Raw genomic sequence first — 24,224 nt, forward strand, 5'->3', positions numbered from 1 at the left:
TTAAATGAACTAATTCGTCTTCACACGTCTGTCTCATTAAAAATATGTTTTATGTTTGTATATTGAGTGCCAACAAAAGAAAAAATTAAATTAAAATGTGAAGAAATCTTCTAGCTCTGTGATTCAACAGGGTCCCAAAATTGATAATAATTTAAGTCCCACCTTAAAGATTTTGGTCTGGTTGATCTAAGCGCCAGTGATGGATTTAAAAGAGAGGTCTGTAACACCCCTGGCTCTATTGGTAAACTGTTTCTGTGATAAGTTGTTTTTTTTTAGATTCATGGATCACTTTTATGAATGGGGGTGAGTACTGGCACGAACCTCACGATGCAATACCCATCTGGATGCCTGGGTCACACAACAATAATATCATGATATCACAGATTGTGATACATTGTAATATTTACACTGTTAACTATTTGATTAAAAAAAAATCACTTTTCTGTTTTATTGTGTCTGTAATAAAAAAATAGTCAGATGCAGTGTTTTATACAGACACATAACTTGAAAATATAAAGTAGAAGTTTCTCCCTTAAACTACTGTGACATTAAACTGATGTTACAAAGAAATGATTGGTTGAAAGACGTGGTCATTTTGTGTAACTGATGAAATTCACTTCTTGTAACCAGTGTTACTCATAAAAAATCTAATATTGCACAGAACATGACTGTGATTATTATTTTATCAGTCTACTACACTGCAAAAATTAAACTTTAAATGATTTTAAACTAAATGACCCAAGAATAGAGAGAAAACATTGATGTTTACGGCATCAAAACCCACATCATGAAGTTTAGGAATAAAATATTTTGAATATACTTTGAGATGACACTTACATTTATTATACAGTTTCTGGGTAACATACAGTGGAGCAGCTCCTCAGCGCCATCTACCGCAGTGGAGGTGCAGGTGAGGTATTGTACTTCCAACTCGCCTAAAATGTGAATTTATAGGAATGTGCAACTTAAGGCTCACAATTTCTTTCTTTCTTTCTTTCTTTCTTTCTTTCTTTCTTTCTTTCTTTCTTTCTTTCTTTCTTTTTTTGTAAGTTTACCAAGAAAAGAATTTATCCGTTTTGTCAGGAGCCCCTGTGAGAAACTTCAAGTTGCTTTTGGCAGCCTCTGGTGACAAAGTGCGCTCTTTGTATTTAACAGTGACACTGAAAGGAAAGGAAAAGGCACAGCCATGGTGGCTTTCAGTGGCTTTAACCTTGATCTGAAAAAAAAAGAAAAAGTCACTTCAACCTGTTGATTTTATTCCTGTTCATTAAACCCTCAAACAACCTTTGAATCATTTGTAAATGTAATGAAGTAACCTCAATCACAGAGTTCATATGATAAGGCCAGTTAGTTCACAACCTTTATTAGAGCGCTTGTGTCAAGTTTCCAGTGAATTCTCTGAATAATTTTATGAACCTTACACTTGTAATAGCTTCATTTTAATCTACTGAAAAGGAAAGTGCGTAGCAATAAGTATATATTTTTTATTTTAGAAACCGATTTAGAGATTTTAACAGTTAAAGGTCAGTGTTATGAAGCAGATCTTTGTGCAGGCTTTGCAGCAAGTTTTTCTTTTACATAGGACAGAAATAATTCCTCCTCTGGCAGATCATATCTAATAGAAAAGAAAAAGCAGGACCTGTGATAAATCTTTGTGACAGACTCTTCACTCTTCAATCTAGACACAAACAAGTCATTAGTATCAATTTGTTACGTTTCTCTACAGCCATCAATGAATTCTTTCATGATTCGATGATTTACTTCAGCTTAAACTTTGCATATCAACTGATTCTGCATCAGTGTTTTTTAACAGTGAGCACAGAAGAAGCCTGGAGAGGCCTACAGGGGGCGTCTCTCAGTCAGCAGGTGATGGCGCTCCTCACTGGGGGGGAAGAGCGTCTCCTTCAGACGGACCATGCCACCTTTGACTCCAGCAGGGCCACAGGCGTCCTCTATCAGGGACCTGCGAACTGGACGGTACACCTTATAGCGCCTAGGAAGGAGAAAAATAGTGTGAGGTGTGGGCAAGTCAAATGCTGTAAAGTGTAAAGACAGACACAACAGTTTCACATCACCTGCAGACCAGGTAGGCAAGAAATGCAAAGACAGCAACCAGCACAGCAGTGGAGGAGAGCACCACTTCTCTAGCATAAGACTTCTTCGACACTATGAGGAGGGAGACGATAAAACAGAGAAATGACTTTATCTTAAAGGGATCCAAAATTTTAAAAAGCTGATCGTCAGCTTGCAAGTGTGTCTGTGTAACCAACCAGGTGCATCCTGGGACTTGTTGATGGTGACCGTGGTGCTGGTCAGGGCCATGCTGCTGGAGTCCTCCAGCGTGATGTTGACGCAGTAGGTGCCAGGCTCCAGAAACGTCCGCCTGAGTTGCACTTCACACCGAGTCGACGGGGGGACGTCATCACACATGATGTTGCTCACTCGAGTGCAGCTGGGGTCTGACACGATGGTGCAGGCTGAGGTGGGAATGCTGAAGAAGAGGGAAAGTGTTCTTCAAGTGCATTTTGTTTTAGTCTTTGTTTTCTACATGTCCCTAAAGAATGCAGATATCTGTGCAGAAAATGTGTTTCGAAGCTAAGAAAATTTAAAACAAGGTTCCCAGAATCAAACATGTATTTCTCAATGTGTGGAAAGAGTGAATGCATTACTTCATATCAGCTTAAAGTACCATAAAGAATAAGGCTATAATAAACTGGCATTTTGACGTAACCTGTTAAAGCTGTGATTTACTGACCTGCCCAGACATCTGACCAAGAAGTTGATGTCAGTGTTGGTAACTCTGGAGGCTGACACGTCCACGATGCACCTGCTGGGCTGGCTTTTCAGTGTGTGTTTGGGCTCTGCAGACGACAGGGAAATGACTTAAATTTTAACCATCCTCTCATGACACATTAATGTCGAAGCATAAGGGTTGTGAGTGGAGGCTTTTGTGTGTCTAAGTGTGCGTTTTGATAAAGTTGAAGATGCAAAATTGACCATAATTAGATATCTAAATCATTTTTATATCTAATTATAATCCTGTCCTTATGTGTCCTCTAGAATGATGGTGACTGTGATCACAGCAGTTTGGTATGATATTAATCTAATGAACCACCCTGCTCAGATTAGCATGTTGACGTTTTTGCATCTTGTTTGTGAGTACAAGCATGCTATCATTTTCTTATCTGACATAAACCAAGGCTTTGAAACATTGGAAACACTGACTTCATTATGTTGCTACTTGATAAATCACTACGTTTGTTTTAATCTGTCCACAAAAACTTCACCAAAAATGTTCATGGTAACCCTCTTTATTTATTTTATGGCATCTTAATCAAATCTTCAAATCTGAACCTTGTGCTAGCACTTAAAGTGAGGTCACGGCGGCCTCAGTCATTCGCGTCAGGCTGTTCCTATTTACAGTCAGTACTTACCAATGAAATGTAATGTGCTGTGATTTGATTGTGAGCCTGATTCTACCCGGACTGTCAGACCCCAAACTGTGCACCATGGCTGTATTTTCAACCTTTTGAGTGCGTTACAACGGATTCCTCAGTGTTTAGCTCTTAACTGTAACCTTTGAGCTCCTTTGAAGGACTTTGGAAGGTCCAGAATTGGCATAGGAGAATCACAGCTCATACTTGGAGTTGAGGGAATAAAGGAGATGTGGTTAATGGAGACAGAGAGGGTTAACACATTCTTTACATCCTTGTGTTTGTGCTGACGCTCTTCATGCAACTCCTGTATGAGCCAGTTGACCAACTCAGCCAACAAAGTCTGGATCTTCCTCTGGAGATAATTCATAAATCAACCTATGGGATTCACCAAAATGCTCTAAATTCCTGTGGGGATGACCTCTTCACCCCTCTGTAACTATTTCTGGCTTAATGACTCTAACTTAACCCCTCTTTGCTTGCCAGGGTTTAAAAAAAAAAAATCATCCGAAATCTGATTTTGGCGCCACCTTGTGGGAGGCACTTCTCAAGGAAGACAACAAGATGACAGAGACTGAAGACTGAAAACTTGTTGGCGTCTCCCACATACCGACAATGGTGATGTTGCCCACAAAGGTGCCGTGGACGTAGCGGAAGCACTCGTTGTTGTTATTGTTAAGGCGTCTGGCGCGCAACCAGGACAGGGTGCTGGGGTCGTAGTCCGGGGTCACACTGGCCTCAGTGGGGAGGAGGGGCTCTGTTGAGGGCAGAACACTGGGAGATGCTGAGGGTGAGGAAGAGGAGGGGAGAGGCTGCTTGGTGCTGGGTGGAGCTGAAAGACAGAAGAAGTGAGGTTTTTCATCTCAGCGGATAAGAAACAAGCGATAAAAAAACTCTCATATGTTCATACAGCAGTCTGCATTAACCCTCGGGTACAAAATACCACTTTTATTTGAACGACCGGCACTAACAAACCATTTGTCCGTTCCAAAAACTGAAAAATAAAATCCCAAAACTGCCAGATCCTCACGTTTCAGAGGGTATCTGAATTTATCACAAGTGATGTTATCAACACGTCTGAGCAGAGAAGTTTCTCATAAACATCGCTTTAATTCTCCTGTCTTCTTTGAAAATTTGCAGAAAATGAACCGTTTGCTTTAGTAAAATTCTGTGACAAAACAAAAGAAAAAAAATCTACACATCTTTCTGCTTTCAGCTAGCCCTGAATAATGGACATGAACCTTGTATTTGCACTTTTAAAACTCTTTTAATTTTACTTCCTGGGGCATTGTTTTGTAGGCATCAAATTACAGCTCAGAGCTGCCCAGCACTCAGTCTCATTATTGACAAAAGCTGTTTTGCAGATTGGCATAATGCTTCTGCAATGTAGACTGAAGAAAGAAATCTTATCAAGGATTTTCGTCTTATTTTAAGTAAAAATTGTCTTGTTGAAGCTGATATGAGCCACATTCAGTTGGTCAGTCTAGAAATGTCTGGTTTTAATTTTTCCCGAGACATGAATGAGGTCTGAATTGCTTGTAACAAGTTTAAAAAAAACCTGCTAATGCAACAAGAAAAATTTTCTCAAAAATGTGCTCAAAACTAGAATAATCTCAATACAAATAACCTTTCTCTTGTTCCAATTGAATGTGCCTCATATCAAGTATAACAAGACAATTTTTACTTATAATAAGACAAAAAACACTCGATAAGATTTCATTTTATTTTCCAGTGTAACAATATTAGCTTTAAATAGTTTATAAATAGTGACTAGCATGTAATAATATTGTCGTTATTACTGCAATTTGGTTATGTCACTCTGCTTAGGAGCAGTTGTTGAGTTACATTCAGCTGTAGCCACGCTTGCCCTGAACCCATAGAGTTATAAGACTTAAGGTTGCAGTGAAAATGAGTCCACAGTGGGTAAAAAAAACTTCAAAGCATCAATACCACCAACCTGAAAATGTGTTGTATGTTTTTTTAATCCTCATAAGGGTAAAATAAGTCAAAATCATTTTTTTCTAAAGATTTATAGCTTTTAAATTTTGTTACACTGAATGAATTGAGTTATATCAGCTTAGAGCCATGGTTGTCCTGAATCTACGGACGTGCAGAGTTTCACTTTGCAGAGAAAAATGAGACCAAAGTGACAGAAACAACAACAAGAAAAATGACCAAAAAACTGCCTGGGATGCAGAGGGTTAATATTTAACTAGATCCACATTCTGCCACCATCTTTCTCACTTGTCTGTCTTCATTTCCACAACATACTGTTAGTGGTTTAACTCACCCCGTGTGGTCTCCACTTTGACAGTACCAGCATGCGTACGCGGAGCAGCTGTGGGAGCCTCTGTGGGAGGAGACACATAAAAATTGTTGTGACACATCTGAATTTATGGATACCAGCTCTGTGATCTGAGCCGGGGGAAGTCATGTCTAGCTTTTTTTCTTCTCTAAACAGAACACTGGAGTTTAAAGGCGATTTTAATTTGAGGTTGGCGGTGTCAAAGCTCTACAATACAAGACAGTGAGGGTTGATCGAGTCAACAGGATCCAGCATTTCTACAGGAGTCACTGTGGGACTCTTTACGGTCTCTACGGTTGAGCGTCAAATGAAGGGTTAATTCTACAGCCTTTATGTAAGATTCTGTCCTCAGATAAATGAACAGATTTTCTGTCTCTGACTTCATTTAATAACATTGGCTGGATGAAGCTTGTCAATCACAGGTAGCCCCGCCCCAAACGTATGACCTGCTGTCACTATAATACCACAAAAAAACACAGTGCCACAACAAGACTTAAAGTTAGGTTGAGAGCATAAAATCAAGAGAAAAATGTTTACTGAAGTCATAAATCAACCAAAAAGATCATTTGCTGTTACTAAAACGAATGGGCTCTCCCCCTGCTGGTCATTACGAAGAATGCAGGTTGAAGACACGTCGACATTGGCTTCATTCTTTAAATCTGAGGATAAATCCATTTCAAGTTTGTGGTCTTTCATGCGACTGCTACAAGTAATTGACCAGTTGGTGTCCAGTACCTGTGGGGGGCAGGGATGTGGAGCTCCTGTGGGTCGGGGTGCCAGCAGTAGGTGGACACTCTATAGGAAACGCCGCCTCCACCACCAGCTTCACACTCATGTCCCCCAGCCTGCTGTAGGTGTGTGCGGTCAGGTCCCGGTGTGTCACCACCTGGTTGCCGTCTCTGAAGTCCCAGATGTAGTCAATGGAGGCGGCTGTTTTGAGGTACCCACTGGGATCGTGGAGCTGGACTTGGAAGACCACGTCCTCGCCACGAAAGAAAACATTGTCAGACTGGTTGACCGCAGCCTTCTGAGAGATGTTGACCGCCACTGGGATCTTATCTGAAAGAGAGAGCAGGAGAGTGAGGAGGGGGTCATAAATAATTCATCTTTAAGGTTTCTCCTGTGTTTGTGCCTGTCACTCAGGCTGAAACACACCGACAGATGAAGGAGTACACGCTGAATGTGCCAGATTCTCCTCACCTGTGACGTAGAAGATGGTGTTGTCTGTGGTGAGAGGGCTGTACTTTCTGCGCTCACGCTTCCTGTAGACCATGACCTCGATGACCTCTGCCCCCAGAGGGATGTTGGTGGTGTTGATGGTCACACTTGAGGAGGAGCCGTCACACGTCTCATAGTACTGGCCTGTGACACACACACAGAAACAAAGGCCATTTTTCCTCTAACATCACTCTCACATCACATTAGAGACTCAAATGTTGTTATAATGCCCCTGTGTTAGCAGGTAAAATAAATTAAATCAGTCTGTTATTATTTATTGTGAAAGTAAAACACTTTTTAATTAACATTATAGTTTGGCAGTAGAGGTCTTACTGTCTTGTTGTAATGCACTAGTCCTATAGCGAGCAGTTTTGTTTTCACTTTATTTGAATGCCTTTTTCTTAGTTATTATACTTCAGCATATGAGTTAAAAACAGTTTGGCTACAGGCTGTATAAAGAGATGGACGACATAGCAGGGCCCAAAAAGTTAAACCAAACATGGAGCTCCCCCTACAGACCGACCGGCTGCAGTACGGGTCATAAAACCCGCTTCAGGAACACGGCTTGTGTTTCAAATAAGAGACACACATGTTAAATAAACACATTGATAATTAAGCCAAAGTAACATTCAGCTGAATTTCTTCCTTTAATGTCTCTGCAGGTGTGTGTAATAAACCTGTGTGTTCTCACCCATGGTGTGCCACACGTAGACGTAGCTTTTGCGCCTCCAGTCGTTGCTCTGAGGGAAGGGCTTGCCATCTGGGAACACATTACAATTCTTCAGGTCTGTGCACTTTCCAAAGCCGTAGTCATCGATCCAGGAGGTCCAGTTGTACACGTAGCCAGAGCGCACCTGTCCATTCGCTGCTCAAAGGCACAGAGGTGGGAGCAAAATGTTGTGTAGTTAAAAACACAGGAACATATACTTCCACATGAGATCACAATTTTTTGCATTTTTCTCACATCTGTATCACTGTGATTGTCATTTATTACATACAAATTACGTCTTTCATCCACCAAAGTTAAAAGGCTGCCAATTATTTTAACATTTCAGAGTTGGTCAGACCCCATAAAACATCATTAAGGGTTAATAACATGTTGTACTCTCTGGGACTTAAAATCAGAATGAGTTAGTTGTTTAAATAGAACAGATAAAGAAACATGCAAGAAAAAAACCTGTTAGCAACCAGATGAGAAATTTAAAACTGCTCTGATAAATATTTTCCATCTGATTGGTCATATGGCAGCTTTTAGGTTAAATTTTTTAATCACGAAGAAAAATGTTATAATTCAGTTCTCCTTTATTTTTTAAAGGATCATTTAAGCTCAAATAATTCAAATTCTGGTCGTATGGCCTGCAGTTGATTTAGTTCAGGTTCAGTACTTATGTAGCAGCACATTCGTTTTTCTGGAGCGTAGCAATGACAGAACCATTTCACACTTCCTTCTCACCATCAGACAGCAGACAACACCTTATAGCTGATGAGTTCAATGAAGCATGTAGCAGATAAACTGCCTCACAGGAGCCAAATGCAAGTCAATACAGGACTCAGGTTTACCAAGTGGACATTTAGGGAACCTCAAGCTCATGCTTATGTTGCTTTTTGATTGTTAACTTGTGTTTTAAAGGGAATTATTTTTTCTTCAACATGTTGGGTAATACATTGATCTTGGGTTTACAACGATTGATAAGTGATTGAAATCTTTGGCTGATTCTGTCTTGACTTTGCACGTCTTTCTTTCAGTGGAGTGTGAGGCTGTGGATCTGTGTTTTAATTTGTTTGGGTGCATGGCCTGGCCGGGCTTTTGGCAGCACCTGAGGCCTCCAGCTCCATACCGTCCTCGCAGTGCTCATCCCAAATAAGGTTTCCACTGGCATCCTCCTTCTGGCATGGAGGGTACTCCAGCTTGGCAGTGAAGGTAATGCAAGAGCCGTTCAGAGCTGGGCTGTCGCTGGTCAGACGAACCTTTGGTTTACCTATAAGACAACGTTTTCCAGGTGAAAATCCTTTGACTGAAAAACACCTGAAAAGATAGCGCTGACTTTTTTTTTTTCTTACCTCTGTGGTGCGTGAGGTCTTTGAGCTTTGGGTTGAGGGGAGGGTAGAGGTAATCGTCCCATGGGTTAGTGTCAGGATCCCAGCCTGGGATTGGTGGGATTGGAAACGGGAACTTTCCAGCTATCTCATGCTTGTGGGGGAAAATGTCAGCGTATGCTGAAAAAAAGGAAACAAAGCCCATTATAAGACTGAAGGGTCCCCAAAGTATGTGAAAGGGATCACAAAAGACCTCAAGACAAAATGATAGTTTCATTATAAAACACTGAGTACTCAGAGCTAGGCACTAAAGTTTTGTTTTCTGATTATAAACAAATGTCTCATTCTATTCTGTACCAACATTACTGAGTATTATTTAAAAAAAAAAAAAACAATGTCAAGAGAAGCTTCACTTCTATTAACTCTTTTAAGCTTTACACCAGGGTGGGAGGGAGCTGCAATATAATCAATAAGTGGTGACAGCATCTCTCCCTTGGTTTATTTACAAAATTCTGTTATGAAGACGTGATCTCTTCCTACAGCAAATATTTCTAATTTGATAATCATATTATCCAGTCTAATAGCGTTTCTTTCTGGTTACTGGACAACAAAAACTCTATAAGTAGATAGGATTCATAATCTGAGGATTGAAGTACATTTGAGCAGACAGCCTTCATGTGGATAAAGCCTTTAATATTTTATTGCTTTCATATTAATAATGTTTGGGTTACAAAACATTTTTTTATGTTTTATGTTTCATTTCAAATCATGTGTGTTCAAATGGACAGAATTTATTGAGTGTAATGTCTTAAAGCAAAAAAAAAAAAAAATCCTATCTCTTTTCTCATGAAAAGTTGTTTTAGTTTGGTGGATGAACCTCTATGTGGCCACAGACTGTCATTCAGGGCCACTTGCCTTAATTGAGCTCATGGGACTCTAAGTGCTGAGAGCTGATGACAGGATTATCAGGCCTATACTCAAACTGTCAGACAGATATCAAAGATTATTTCAGACTTCAGAACACAGAGCTCTACAAATGTTTTAAAGTTACAGAGCTATCAAATGAAACTTTAACTTCTGGTTCAACGGTAAAATGTAAAAATACAACTCCACATGCAAACTAATGATTCTGTGGGTAATATTGCTTTATCTTGTCTTTATCTTAATTGTTTAAATTGGTTTAAGATATATATATAAAAAAAACAAGTGCCATGAAGCAACACTTACTTCTGCGCCCATCAGCTTGATACAGAGAAAAGACAAAAATCAGAAGAAAAACAAAATGCTGGATTCCCATTTCTCTTCCTCACTTATAAATGTAGAAGTTACCCAGAAAAACATAAACTATCCTCCCCTGAAGTCAGTTTGTCTGTTCACGGACAGAGTGTGTCCCTCTCCCTGCTGCTCCAGCTCTCACAGCTCTTCTTTCTGTCTGTCAGTCCTGAAGTCAAATAATTTAATCTGGGGCCGATGAGCGCAAAAACATGTGATGTTTTCTAACTCGGCGCATCTCATTCCTCATTAGTGACCTGGGCGCAGGAAACACATGAGGGACGGGATGCGCGCGGATATGCTGAGAGCCGTGCGCACGCGCCCTTTACCCCCCATCCTTAGAGACGCCTTTGATGCTGGGCGAGTTTTCATTGTTCATACTGTGATGCTGGGTTATTATGCTACTCCCTATAAAGCAAAGACATTCAATTAACCCACGGTTTTATCTTTGTGTTTTGTCATATGTTTGACAAATCATACAAAAACTCACGAAGCAGCATTAAGGTCACTTTGTACCTGAACACTTCTGTTTGAGAAACTTGATTAAAAAATATGAAGCAGCAAAACAAACACGATTTTCTGACTAAATTGTTGCGTTTTCTGTATTTTTGCCTCCCTTCCTCATTATTTACCAGAAAAGCTCAATGGTTAAATAGAAACGACAAATGTAGCCCATTGACGACGTGTTGACTCAAACACAGCTTAATACAAATATCCTACATTTCAGTTTTAAACATGAGTTATAATGTCGTTTGATTATGACCTCAAATGTCCACGCGTGACAGCTGAGCCCGTGATTGTTGCATTGCCTACACGACTCCGATAGAGCTGTGTCACTGTGACAAACACTGAATGAGCGCGCGAGACTTGATGCCTGGGCACGCGCTGAAAAAGCAGAAGAAAGTGTGTGATGGGCAGCAGCCAGGCTCACGCTCGTTTTCAACACAATCCAGCATGTGATAATCATCTTTATTTCAGCAGCTCCTCTGCTAACACGAGGAGAGTTTGGAAAGTGTAACAAAAGGCTCACGGACTGGAAACTAACCACTGAATCAAAATGTAATTTCCCACTTCAAAGGTCGTGCGCAAATTCAGCAACAAGGAGAGGACGACATCACAATATTTGAGTGACAACTAACATGCATGAGTCTGTTTACACCCAGGGGAATGTCTACATATGAAATAAAATGTTAAGTTTCTGCTTTAACTGATACTGGATTCAAATATAAAGCCATTGTTTAAACGAATTAATTATATAAAGAGTTAAAAAGAGACACAACAAAGAGAATGCTCATTGCTCTGAAACAGGCTTTTAAATTATTTCCCAAAGCTCCACACACCAAGGAGGGAAAATTCATCAAATATATATGTATCTATGTAAGTACCCATAATACTTGTGGCGCGTTGAGTGTCGATACAATAAAATGGCAACAAAAATAATTCATCAAGGTCACATAATGCTAATGTGAAACGTCAGAAGCTCAAACTGTGACGCTATACCAGGAATTGGTCCAAAGATGGAAAATCAAAACCAAAGTCAGTGGATAATCAGGCAAATGTATCATAAAAAAAAAAAAAGAAAGAAACCACTTGGGGGGAGATGAAGTCAAAAATACAGGCAGAAAGAAAAAAAGACAGGAAAGTAACGGGATGCTGACACAATTTTTTTTTTAAAAAGGACGTCTTTGGACAGAAAAAAGAGGGACTAGGCTTAAACAGGTACTCACAGAGAGTAGAAAGGTAAGGGACAATAGGGTTGTCTGGGAAATGGAAACATAAGGTCGGACAGACCCATAGGAGAGACTTTGAAAATGAAAATAAAAGGGGGAACACAAGACATTATACATGAGGGAAGATAGAAACAACTTAATCTGGAGCCGTAACAAAAGCGCTGAAATCACAGTTCTTCAAACTTATTTTGAACTTTTTTTGTTTTGTTTTATCCTCCAAACAAAATTCGTACCTCAAAGTCAATGCGTTGTGACTAAAACCCCCAAAACCCCTTGACAGATAAACCCGAAGATTGATTTTTATTAAAGGGAACAGGTGATAGAAAATGTGTATTTAGAGCTATACTGCTCTTTCTCCGGCAGAGTGCAGCACCTCTCCGCAGCGTCTCACAAACAGATGAACAGCTTCAGAAGTTACTGTCAGTCCCTCTGCTTCTCTGCCCTTTTTTAAACTCTTTTTTATTTTTATTTTTTAATACTATCACATCATCGAATAGCCTATGACTCCAGTTAGACGAAACGCACCCGGTAAACAAGGCCAAGAAACTATCCACATGTTATCTTCCGAATAGATGCATGGCTGCATCCTTATTTTTGAAAACATTTATTATGTTTTGTATTGACAGATCAGTCTTCTTGGCTGATCTTGTCAAATAAGTGATGAGCTTTATAGAGCAGAAAGTCCGTTTTAATACTCTGGAATCTAGTTCAAGTCATAAAAGAGGAAAATGGAAGAAAACCAAAAGCAATATTTTTTTTTAACACTTATAAGCTTGAACCGGTTAATAATTGGCACTTTCCTCACTGTAAAAGAAACAGCACGGAACGATGAATCAACAGTGAAAGGACAGCTTTATCTCCGCTTCTTCTGTTTTCAGCGAACGAAGAAATCAGTGGCACCAAAACAGAAATGTGAATGAACAATAACCCAGAAATGCACGGTGCTGCCAATCGGCAGTTTTCTCTCTCTGGAAGCTTCAGAGTACTTTTCGTGCTTTCTCATTTACAGTTCTGGCTTGTCTTCAGATTGAGGAATGCAGGATCGTTCCCTACAATGTGGACTTCAGTGTGCACGGGTGTTTTTTCTGTGTGTGTATTTGTGAGTGAGCGTGTGTCCATGCTCCTGTTGTGTCTACGTGGTTCTTCTGGCGGTGGACACTCCCACCGTGTGAGTGTGTTTTGGCTGCAGGATGGAAACATATGGGAGTGTTCATCGCGCAGCTCTGGAAATAAATGAAGGCGTTTTTTCTTCCCTTTTTCACTCAGGGCTTATAAACATTTTCCCACAAGAGCACACAAGTTAGGAGCTGGTGCCTTCTTACTCCTTGTGTCTGGTCTTTCATGTCCCTCTTTTGTTTTTACACTCTCTTCTTGGCACTCTTTCAACTCGTCAGCCTGTCTCTCCAGGTGTCCCCTCCCTCTTCTGTGCGCTGTAATCAGAATCATCTGAAGACATCCCACCCTGTCATCTTGAGCACAGCGCAGGTAGAGGTCCTTTGTAAAACTCTGGGACCCCACCCACCCACTCAAACACAGGGGCCACGACCTTCAGCACTGTCACCAGTGGAGAGTGTCTTCTGGCTCCTTGTCTCCTCTGTCTGTTCTGCCAGGTAGCATGAGGTCCTTCACGTCGCTGTCTCAGACAGCCACAACACAGACCAGAGCTCGAGGAGCACGCTGACGCAGAAGGTCTTCATTTCTTGTGATGTGGTGGAGATGAATTGGCCAGAGTCTGACCTCTTGTTGGCCAAAGTCATAAAGAGAGTATGATCCTGAGGTCATATGGAAAGTGTTTCAGGAAGTTTAAACCTTTTCTATGATTTTTTTTAATGACTTTTGGGCATTTCCTTTCTTAACTTGGTTTCCATAATCTAATTTAGGTGCCGTGCTGCCTTCATGGAAAAAAAACTTCACTTGTCAGAACGGATTTATGAAAATTTCAGCTTGCTGAAAAAAGAGGGTCACCAAAAAAGAAAATAAAACACACAAAAAGATGGGTTTGAATTGGAAACAGCAGCCCAGTGTGCCAAGATCTCCCTGGAGAACCGAGAGATCGAAGCCTCTACGCCCCGCTTCCCGGCACCATGAGCCGGTCATGGGACCGCGCGGCGCGCCGCCAGCTGGCCGTGGAGAACAGCTTTGATGTTTACGCACCGAGGAGACGCCTCTTTCTCTTTTTCTCCCTCACTCTCTCGCTCATAGACATCAGACATTACGCAGAGGAAACAGAAAACAGTCTTGTTCCCTGAGCTTGTTTGTTGAATTTGATTCTTGGTCCTGGTGGAAAATGTTAGTTAGGAAAACAAACTTTTGAGTAATCTGGTGAATTCTACACACGTAGGGACGAGTGTATCTGCATAACATGACAGAAATGTGACCTACAAATCCCTTAACAGACAGGGATTCAACTTTAAAATGACACCCAGGGTTTACAGATATCTGTTCACCCCATATATCATCTTAAACTGAGGTGGCTGTCAGAATCATGTCTCATGCGCACAGACAGGTGGGTGTGGCAGGTGCATCTTCAAGCTGTGAGGTGAGCTGAGGTTTCCTCGCGGGCTTTAGGACCGCGGGATGAGCTGGATAACAGACAAAGTGTGCGCACCTCTCATACTGAAGTTAAGAGTTTGTCCTCAGTCTACCTTTTCTTTTCGTGCTCCAGATCCAGTGCTCCATGGATGCTGTACTACACTTCAAGGAGCTGATCGGTGATTGATTTCTTTTTTTTGTTTTCCTGAAAAATTCCTGCACGGTCTCATCATCTTTTGAAATGACTTCAAAGTGGAGTCAAAGCTCAAAAATGGGAGAGCAGAGGACACACTGGGCTGACTTTTAAACACTGGATCCCTCTTGTCCTCTTCTGAACTCTTCGTGATGAGGCTGTGGATCAGAGCTGCAGCTGTCCGGAGGAGGGTGATCTGCCTCTGGCTGCTCCTCCTTGGTTTCGCGCTGATCAGCCTGGCTCTCTCAGATCTCTTTAACCAGAGCCAAGATCAGAGTCATCAGAACCCCGGTCCCCCTCGCCGACCCCTGCTGCAGCGGATCCCCAGTGCGCCCGACCTGGAGATCATCGTAAACTCTTGGGACCCTGCATTAGAGCTCGGTGTGGATGTCGCTCCTCTGGAATCTCTGCAGGAGGACCAGCTTTTATATGTGCCATCATCGCAGAGCACAAAGAGTCCGCTGCAGAGGAAGGGGAGCTACAAGGTGATCCTACCCGGGGTGAGTAAGGAACCTGTCACTCCTGCGCCACGAACGCAAGGTGAAAAGAAGATTACAGAGCGGCCCCCACTGAAGGACAGGGAAACTGCTTTGGAGCTGTCTGTTGTGCAGAAGTTCGGATTCAACGAAGTGGTCAGTGAAAGGATTTCTCTGCATCGTACGTTGCCTGACGCGCGTCATCCTGAGTGAGTGGCCAAAGTGCTCATCTAATGATTTTTTAATTAAACGTACAAAAACAAAGTAGGCGCTTTGACTGAACGACTCTCTTTTACAGGTGTTTAGGTGAGCAATATAGCGAGTCTCTGCCATCAGCCAGCGTTATAATCTGTTTCCACGACGAGGCTTGGTCCACGCTGCTGCGCACCGTGCACAGCGTGCTGGACACCGCACCCAAACAGTACCTGCAGGAGGTCCTGCTGGTGGACGACCTGAGCACGCACGGTAAGTCTCTCTACCAGTCTACATACATCCACGTGACCTGTAACCTCACGCCAGTGTCTATATTCGTTCACCAGGACACCTGAAGAGCGTGCTGACTGAGTACGTGTCTCACCTGGACAGAGTGCGTTTGATACGCAGCACCAAGCGCCTGGGAGTCGGAGGGTGTCGATCTCTGGGTGCTACAGAAGCTGCAGGGGAAGTGTTGGTGTTCATGGACTCTCACTGTGAATGTCAGAAGGGCTGGCTTGAGCCGCTGCTGGAGAGAGTGGCCCAGGACAGGTACTGTTCAATATTATGATCTGGACCATTATAGGTATTTCTTTTTAAAACTTTTTTTTTTTTTAAAAACTCTTAGTTTTGCTGAGGTGCTGCATCTGTGAACACACATTTATCTGACCCAGCAGACTGGGCATGATACTCTGTCCTAAAACAACACAAAATTCATACCTGGTACAGAAGATCACTGGCTCTCTCACGGTCACTTCTGTGGGAATCCACTCCAGCAAGTTGTAACGTACTGCTAAGTAAGCTAACTGTTGGTTAGCATGCTAGGTTTTAGCAAGCAAAACACATCGTGATAAAATAATAATAATTAAATATAATAATAATAATAATAATTAAATAAGATAATGCTACAGAACAGAAAAAAAACGTCTCACTGTTATGCTCCGTGTAATGGCACAGGGATAAATACCACAACAGAAGTTAAACCTATACTATCGGGACCAAGCAGTAACCTCCGGTCCATGTGATGAGGCAATGCGGAAGTGCTGAAATCTGCTGTTCATTGAGTGTCCACTAGAGGCTAGCTCCTGAAGTACCAGAAACAACAAACACATCAAGAAAAAAGAGGGAACAAACCCTGCAGAACTGAACATGATAACAGCCTGGTCCAAATAATGTCTTTCTGTGAATAGCTAATTTCTCTAACAGCATACAATGTACAGGGGTGAATTCCTTTTTAACTCAACAGTTTAGAAGCTATAAGATGTTGTTCTTTTGACCCTTATTAGAATGGCGTTCAAAGACAGTTGTGATAAGAATTACATCTTAATTGTTACCCATTTTATTTGAATATGATTTTTTTTGGATTAAAACAATGCATACTTCCTTAAAATTTTACTAAAAAAGTAGCAAAAATTGCCCACTTGAGTGTATGTGATACAAAAATTATATCATAAACAAAACAATAAAGCAACCGTTTTTTATGGATTTTGTTAAAAGAGTTAATAAAAATCTTAGTTCCAAGAAATTAGAAATTTCTGGCTATTTTTTAATAGGTCAGGCTTTTAAGGGTTAATCAGGAAGCTTTAAGCTTGCCAAATTTCCTATATGGCCTCTGATTTGCTTAAAAACAGTTGGGTAACGTCACAGAGACTACATCCAATTATTATTCAGTGTATGGTAGTGTTTTGCCAACTCACACAAAAAGTCAGCAAGTCAAAGGATCAAATATAAATAAATAAATGAATAAAAATACAAATTAAACCTTTTCTGACACTAGATGGCAGCACCTGCAGTCAGATAGCTTGGGACACTTTGTGCACTAAGGCCTGAGTCTAAATTTTTGCTTGTATTGTATGTCACTTTGGACAAACTCATCAGCTAAATGAAATTGTAGAATTCTGGAAAACTGCAGCAGATGTTCAAAGCCACTCCTGGTCTCACATGCCCTACTGCTGCTAACCGTGTTGTGTGAGCGGTCAGCAGGGTGAGCCATGTTGATTGCACCAAGAGTACTGGGTACAGCTTCTGTTGCTGTAAAACACAGTGCTTGGCATCTCTTGGTAACTCCCCTAATCTCTCAGCACCTCTAAGATTGGGAGCAGCCGTTCACTGCCCCAGGAGTGAACTACGCCCACGTTCCTGCATAAGATGGGCGGTTCAGTTCAATCTAGAAAATATGAGTGCTTTTAATGATGCACAGAGCCAATATGTGGTATCCACAATTTAAAGGCTCTGTGAGGGCTTAACAATGTTGATATGTCTCACTCTCATAAACTTGCCTGTTTGTAATCCAAGATTCAAAGAGAGATAATCTGTGGCAAAATGAGTTATTTCTTAAAGCTATTTCTTAGCTGACCCATTAACAGAAAAGTCCTCAGACAATGCTACATAGGCTTCAAACTACTGTTTGAACATTTCAAACAGTTGTGCTTTACCTTGTCGCTTTGCATCCTGCAAAAGTTTTCTTGAACAAAAAAAAGCCGTGTTAAAAAGAAGATTTGCTTTCCTTTTAGTTGCTTCCTAAAAAATGGCAGCTTTGGCAAGAACCCTGCTTTTGGGACAGTGGGTGCTAATGCTCATGGGAAATTGAGTCTCTATTCTAAAAAACAAAAACAAAACAATAGCTTTACCAGATAGTTCTGAAAGCCCTTTTAATGCAGTAATTAGGACTGAATGGAAGAGATAGCAAGTGGGGTCATAAACAACAAACTACTTTATGGGGAAAAGATAACTGGTAAGATTTAGTTTAGAAAAGCAATAAGAGACATTTGATTTTTAGTTCAATTCTGTTCAATTAAAAACTTTACTTGTCCCTGGGGAGCAATTTACAGGCACACAGAGCAGTCAATTAACAACAGTAACCTGAATGAAAATAACTTTTTCACCAATAAATTAAAAAAACGCACAGAAGATAAGTGTATTATCACACTAACTTTAAAGTGCTTTATCTATTAGATGCAGTACCGATGAGCTAGCCAGAACTCTGAAGAACAGCTAAGATAAATGTAGACATTTTTGCATCTGTGCCTAAACTCACATGACTTGCTCCTCTGCTCTTTGACAGGAGTCCACGAGAGAAGTGAGAGGATGCAGGACTTAAAGTTATAAGACGTCCTTCTTCATTAGTTAAACAGAGGATACATGTTCCATGTGTGCTCTCATGATTTGGCTTGAGTCTTGTGTCTGGGGCTGCCTGCAGCGTGCCTCTGATCACACTGGCTAATTAGGCTGAACTCTCAGACCTCAAATCTGCAAACACTCAGCCACATGTTTGACCTTTCTTTCTTTTTCTTGTTCTTCTCTTCTCCTTTAATCTCTTTGCTCCATTTCCTGTGAGCATCAGATCATACGTGGCATTTTGGGAGGAATATTTCAAATAACACATGTGCACCAGAACAGACCCTCTCTGAACTTAGCTGACTCACACAAGCCTGGGAGTTGAATTCTTTTCCTCCTTTAATAATATTCAGTACTGCTAAACATATGCATAACTACGAAGTAAAAATGCCAAATAAAAATACCAAAATTTGAGTGTTTTCTCAGACCTGTCACTGAGAGGTGCATCGTTCTAATTCACGACACACATCAGATTTATATCAAGTAATACCTCATTAAACAAAGTTTAAAAACTCAGATTTAAATATCAGGCTTTCTATTCATATAAACTTTGTGTATTTCAATGCAGGACCAGAGTGGTGTCCCCCATCATGGATGTGATAGACTGGCAGACCTTTCAGTACAATGCCACCCAGTGGCCAGTGAGGGGAGTGTTTGACTGGAGGCTCGACTTTCACTGGGAATCAAACTTTCAGGTGCAACGGAAAGACGCAGACTCAGCTGTTCTACCAGTGATGTGAGTTCAGCCCGTCTGTTCTTTCTGCTGTTGTTTTCTAAAAAAGTCACTTTGTACCTTTTCTAATCATACAATTTACCATAAAAAAAATCACAGCATTTGTTTTTGTTTTCCTAAGACCTCAGAGTTAAGGAGGGATGTGTGTCTTTCAGGAGTCCAGCATTAGGAGGTGGTGTTGTGGTCATTGACAGACATTTCTACCACAGTGTGGGGGGCTACGATCCTGGCATGCTGTTGTGGGGAGGAGAACAGATCGAGCTGTCAATTAGGGTAAAAACATTACTTTCTATCATCAGCTTTTCTACCAAACCCTTCAAACCACATGTCACAGTGGACAGAAGCATGGCTCACTCACAGCAGTGCATCAGTGGGATGGATTCAGTTGCGTTCTGTCAGGACTTCAGGAATGTTGTTTTGGGACATGGTGAACTTTGCAGATGGAAATCTCAGGTCCAGCAGAGGTCTGGGAATGCTTGGGCCTGCTGAAGAAAGCACAATGATGAGAGGAAAATGTTATTTGACCACTTGTTTTTCCTCAAAGACCTTTGAAACTCACAGTGTCTTGTAGTATCATGTTCTGGGGGCAGATCCAGCAAAGCAGGGGTGTATCCAGGCTTTTTTTTTTTTTACTGGGGTGGCCAAACAGAGCTTCTGTAGAAGTGCCATGAATTATGCCTGCATTCATGAAAGAATTAACAACAATGCTTTACCTTTTTGTCTCTAGTTAAATCTAATTTACCTATAAGTTTTAAAGTGTCAACAGCATTATGTGTCTGTGCTTTTTTTTTTTTTTAACTCTAATAAGCCACAAAATAAAGTGACAACACATAAACCCACAAAGTGTATAATAAACACAATTTGACCCTTTATAACCTGGCCTCTCTTTTGGGGGCTCTGCTCCAAAAATGACAAATTGAGAAGAGTATATCTCTGCTACTGCTGCATCTATTTAAATCATTCTGGTGTCATATCAAAGAGAACACTTGTGAAATGAAAAATTTTCATAAATTAAAAAAAAGTTGGCAGATTTTTTGAAATAACATTTTTTTGTGAAATTTTTGGAATTACCAAAATTTGTCACATCTTAACAAATTTCCTTAAATTACAAAAGTTCTTGAAAGTTTTGCAAATTACATTTTTCAAAGGGTTGCAAATTTTTTACATTTTTATTTTCACATTTTGGCAAATTTTTTAAAGTTTCAATTTTTTTATTTTCAAATCATCAAAAAATATAGGAATCCAAATGTACAATTTTGAATATATATATATTCTCAGTTAGATAATCTTCTACTAGGTTTCAACTATGCAAGACTTTTTATACATTTTAAACTCTTTATTGTGAGGATAAAGTAGATTTAGTGGCGGCTCAGGAATTACTTCAATCCAGGTGAGCTGAGGCAAAATGTCTCCTACGAAAGTAAAGGTTGCAGACCCCTTATCAAAACGAACAGAAAGTTTGGTTGCAGAATGACTTCATGGTGTTTGTAGCTGAGTTTCTCCTGTTTGATCTGATGTTTGATAAGATTTTATTTCTTATAAGTGCTTTTATGCCTTTTAGTTTCAGAGCAACCTCTAAGTCCTCTAGCTGGGGGACTTAAGAGTTTAAAGGGTTAAAGAATAAAATTTACAATTTAAAGTATTCTGTGAATTATAAACAAACATTGTGCAGCCTGTTAAGAATACATGTATTCACCATACTTTAGCACGCTTTGAATCCTTTTCTTATAACAGTTTGAAGATCAGAAGAATACAAAAAGATTAACTTTAGCTGTTGCTGTAGGTGTGGTCCTGTGGAGGCTCCATGGAGGTGGTCCCCTGCTCCCATGTGGCTCATGTAGACCATCACCAACTGCCTTACCACTTCCCAGACCAGGAGGTGCTTCAGAGGAACAAGATCCGCATCGCAGACATCTGGATGGATGCATACAGGAAGATCTTCTACAGGAGGGACACACTCGCGCACTTCATTAGGCAGGTGTGTGCGCACTTGCATTCAGGAAATACATTTACTGATAAGTTAGTGAGAAGAGGAGCAAAAGGGCCTGATTTGATTTTTTCTGGATCAGTCTGAGAGTCCAAACATCACAGAGTGTCTGCATCTCAAGAGAAGTCTGGGCTGCAGGAACTTCCACTGGTACCTGACTACAGTTTATCCTCAACTTTATATCCCTCAAGATAGGCCGTCTCTCTCAGGAGAGGTAACACACACACACAAGCACACAGAGTATCACACATTAGCACACATTAACACTGTTCTGTGTTCTGTGTGTGACTGACTGACCTGTTTTCAGCTGTACAATGTGGGCACGGGCAGTTGTGCAGACCTCCCTCGGGTGCAGGGTCTGCAGGGTGCTGCCATGAATGTGGCGCCCTGCAGTGGGACAGGCAGCCAGGTAACAATGACAGCCGTTGTGAAATTCAGAGAACGATAGGCGACACACAGAAGCAACAATGGTCTCTCTTGTCACCACAGCACTGTGACCTGAACGCTGACTCTGAGGTGCGGTGGGGTCCCATGGGGGCTCTGTGTTTGGACAAAGAGGGAGAGCGGGTGGTGGTGTCTCTGTGCACCAAACAGCGACCGACCAACAGCAGACTCCAGTGGAAGTTCATCAAGGTATGGCAGTGTACATTTACATTGTTCCCTATGGTGCCTCTGAACACATGGTTACTTTGGGTGTTAGGCTCACTCTGTGTCTGTTTTGTGTTTCAGCTGAGCGGTCAGCTCGTCCACCAGCAGTCACAGTTATGTGTGGAGGCTGTGAAGGAAGGGGAGATCCCACAGAGCAGCACGGGAGGCCTGTTTCTGCGGCCCTGCACCCACCACCCCAGACAACAATGGCACTTTGAGCAGCTTGTAGCTCCTAAAGGTGCCTGATGAAATGCAAAATTGAATTCCAGAGCACATTCTTTCCTTAATAAACTATAAATAGTGGCAAGTAGTGAACAATTATAGGAAATATACAAATGATCATCTACTTGCTTCACTTTGCCACTCTGTCTGTTCCTGTTTTAAGGATTGAAAATAGTAAGGTACAAAATATGATTATTTTAAAGAGAATCTTTATTTAAAGTGCTTTTGTAGAAAAGTATATGGTTGTATTTATTAACTTGTCTTTTTTATGTGTTGACCTCAGTAAAAGTTTCATTTATTCAAGCCTCCGGTCCTGAGAAATGACTCTATTGGGAGTGTATAAAGCACTGCATGGCAACCAATTGAGGCCGGCTGCAAAACACAAATAATCCTGTTAGGGCTTGTGCACAACTTCAGTCAATCAACACAACAGAAATCAACATTTACAGCCTGGCTAAAGGCATTGTATCTATCTATGCAGGTAACCACTGAGCTTATATAACAAAAGGAAAAACATGGGCATTTTAATCACAAAATTGGATCAAGTACAGCAAAAAGAGATGGACATTATAAAAGTTATTTTTTGCCTCTAGGTCACATGACCAAAAAGTTATCTATGATCGAATTATTTAAAAACTAATCCGAAATTGGTAGCAGTACAAATAGAAAAACCAGTGCTTGAGCTAAGTACAGCAATGAGAGATGGACATTAAAAAGTAATTTGGTGACTCCAGGTCACAGGACCAAAAAGTTATTGATGATCAAATTATTAAAAGAAAAAACTCTAAAATTGCAAACGGCACAAATAGTAAAACCAGTACTTGAGCCAAGTACAGTTATGTTTTTTTGGAGAATTTAACAGAGTTTTGGAGTTTCAACCTCACAGGATTAAAAATCTATTGACGATGTGAGTTTTTTTTCTGCTTATAGGCAACGTGTTTCTTTGCGACGGTCCCTAAACCGGGCTGCAATACGGCCATGGTGGGTCGTGACAACAATCAGCGGAAGTTCCGTGGGAAACCGTCCGCTTTATGAGCGACCCATCTCGGACACGAGTCGCCAAACAGTCCTTGTCTGGGGGTCGAATGTCTGTTTAATATCCAGCGTGAAACCAAGTTCACCTCGGTGTTAGATGAGGGCCAATCAGTGGGACAGAGTGCATGACATGTACACACACACACACACACACACACACACACACACACACACACACACACACACACACACACACACGGGCCTTAGAGGACATCTAATAGAGCAGCTTGAGACAGAACCAGCAGTGTGTGTTTATTTACATCTTTTTTTGCCATGAATTATTCCAAAAACTTAGTCAAACCATTCCACTTATCAACAGCAGAGGGAGCCATCACCCTTTTTAATCTTCTATAGCTCTTAACCACTCTCTGTTTTGAGACACTTATTTTCACAATTTAAATTCACAGATGAGAATTTCCATAAGAAATAGCCCTATGTAACTTGACTGTGGATGCTAACAAAATGATTCTGCTCAGCAGGCACTCCACGTGACTGTAATGTCCTTACAGTGCAGATGGCTGAACAGAGAACCTGTGGTAAACATGCCAACAACAGGGTCATGAATTGAACAACACTGTTCAAGTATCCATTGGGGCTCAGGGCCAGACAAACATGATATAAAACCTGGATATAAGCCAGGGTTAGCATGAAAGCTAGCAGGCAGAAACCACTCTGAGCTCTCCTCCTGTGTCTCCTCTCTTGCCTCCAGGCATTGGGTCCTAATAATTTCATATTCTCTGTCAGTAATGTTCATCTTAACCCATGGTGCACTCAGCCCTGTGGAGTATGCACAGCTCCTTTTCAATAAAACCAGTCAGATGGTGTGTCTGAGGCTTGGAGCCATAGGTCAAACACTTGCACAAACAACATGTTGTTGTTGAGTAGTGCGTCTACTCTTGGTTATGTAACAACAGTCTGATGAGCTGAAGGATAGGAAGATGTTTCCAGAGGATGGCAAGAGGTCACAGACTCACTGTAGGATCAGTTTTGCCATGAGGGGCAAAGGTTAAGTAATGCAGCTCTTATTTCAGGTTTAAAGTTTACCCAAGGAAAAACAAGCAAGTGTCTGCCCTGACAAACCCGTAACAGTCCA

The 24,224-nt window shown here is 41.1% G+C and overlaps 2 protein-coding genes across 3 annotated transcripts; one reads left to right on the forward strand and one right to left on the reverse strand.

The window, feature by feature from the left end:
- Positions 1 to 1,375: 1,375 nt before the first annotated feature.
- Positions 1,376 to 10,434, reverse strand: gpnmb (glycoprotein (transmembrane) nmb). Of its 2 annotated transcripts, none has more exons than XM_074687710.1 (12): positions 10,222 to 10,434; positions 9,019 to 9,174; positions 8,796 to 8,936; positions 7,649 to 7,822; positions 6,940 to 7,101; positions 6,475 to 6,798; positions 5,725 to 5,784; positions 4,045 to 4,266; positions 2,756 to 2,861; positions 2,271 to 2,491; positions 2,076 to 2,166; positions 1,376 to 1,993 (listed from the first exon to the last, which is right to left on the reverse strand). In XM_074687710.1, exons 1-12 carry the CDS (start codon positions 10,289 to 10,291, stop codon positions 1,840 to 1,842), a joined length of 1,881 nt encoding a protein of 626 aa, XP_074543811.1. In that variant the 5' UTR covers positions 10,292 to 10,434; the 3' UTR covers positions 1,376 to 1,839. The 2 variants fall into 2 exon arrangements, with proteins under 2 accessions (XP_074543811.1, XP_074543810.1); XM_074687709.1 differs by having other exon boundaries at positions 8,775 to 8,936.
- Positions 10,435 to 14,681: 4,247 nt separating this feature from the next.
- Positions 14,682 to 22,394, forward strand: LOC141803585 (polypeptide N-acetylgalactosaminyltransferase 15-like). The gene is made up of 10 exons (XM_074687708.1): positions 14,682 to 15,406; positions 15,496 to 15,662; positions 15,737 to 15,941; positions 19,075 to 19,242; positions 19,395 to 19,512; positions 21,023 to 21,217; positions 21,309 to 21,440; positions 21,534 to 21,635; positions 21,716 to 21,859; positions 21,956 to 22,394. The coding sequence occupies exons 1-10, from the start codon at positions 14,874 to 14,876 to the stop codon at positions 22,118 to 22,120; spliced, it is 1,929 nt and encodes a 642-aa protein (XP_074543809.1). The 5' UTR covers positions 14,682 to 14,873; the 3' UTR covers positions 22,121 to 22,394.
- Positions 22,395 to 24,224: the final 1,830 nt, after the last annotated feature.

The sequence above is a fragment of the Halichoeres trimaculatus genome, unplaced genomic scaffold (genome assembly GCF_033239565.1).
Source record: "Halichoeres trimaculatus isolate MK-OKI-2021-1 unplaced genomic scaffold, fHalTri1.1 fHalTri1_scaffold_14, whole genome shotgun sequence".
Classification (NCBI taxonomy): Eukaryota; Metazoa; Chordata; class Actinopteri; order Labriformes; family Labridae; genus Halichoeres; species Halichoeres trimaculatus.

What these genes read in the sequence shown, in the direction of transcription:
- gpnmb (XM_074687709.1), bottom strand. Translation starts at nt 10,291, where the DNA reads ATGGGAATCCAGCATTTTGTTTTTCTTCTGATTTTTGTCTTTTCTCTG. An exon ending in CACCATCTTCTACGTCACAG is followed by an intron (nt 6,799 to 6,939) that starts GTGAGGAGAATC and finishes TCTCTCTTTCAG; the next exon opens with ATAAGATCCCAGTGGCGGTC. An exon ending in CAAGTCCCAGGATGCACCTG is followed by an intron (nt 2,167 to 2,270) that starts GTTGGTTACACA and finishes CCCTCCTCATAG; the next exon opens with TGTCGAAGAAGTCTTATGCT.
- LOC141803585 (XM_074687708.1), top strand. Translation starts at nt 14,874, where the DNA reads ATGAGGCTGTGGATCAGAGCTGCAGCTGTCCGGAGGAGGGTGATCTGC. An exon ending in CCTGACGCGCGTCATCCTGA is followed by an intron (nt 15,407 to 15,495) that starts GTGAGTGGCCAA and finishes TCTCTTTTACAG; the next exon opens with GTGTTTAGGTGAGCAATATA. An exon ending in TCCAGTGGAAGTTCATCAAG is followed by an intron (nt 21,860 to 21,955) that starts GTATGGCAGTGT and finishes TTTGTGTTTCAG; the next exon opens with CTGAGCGGTCAGCTCGTCCA.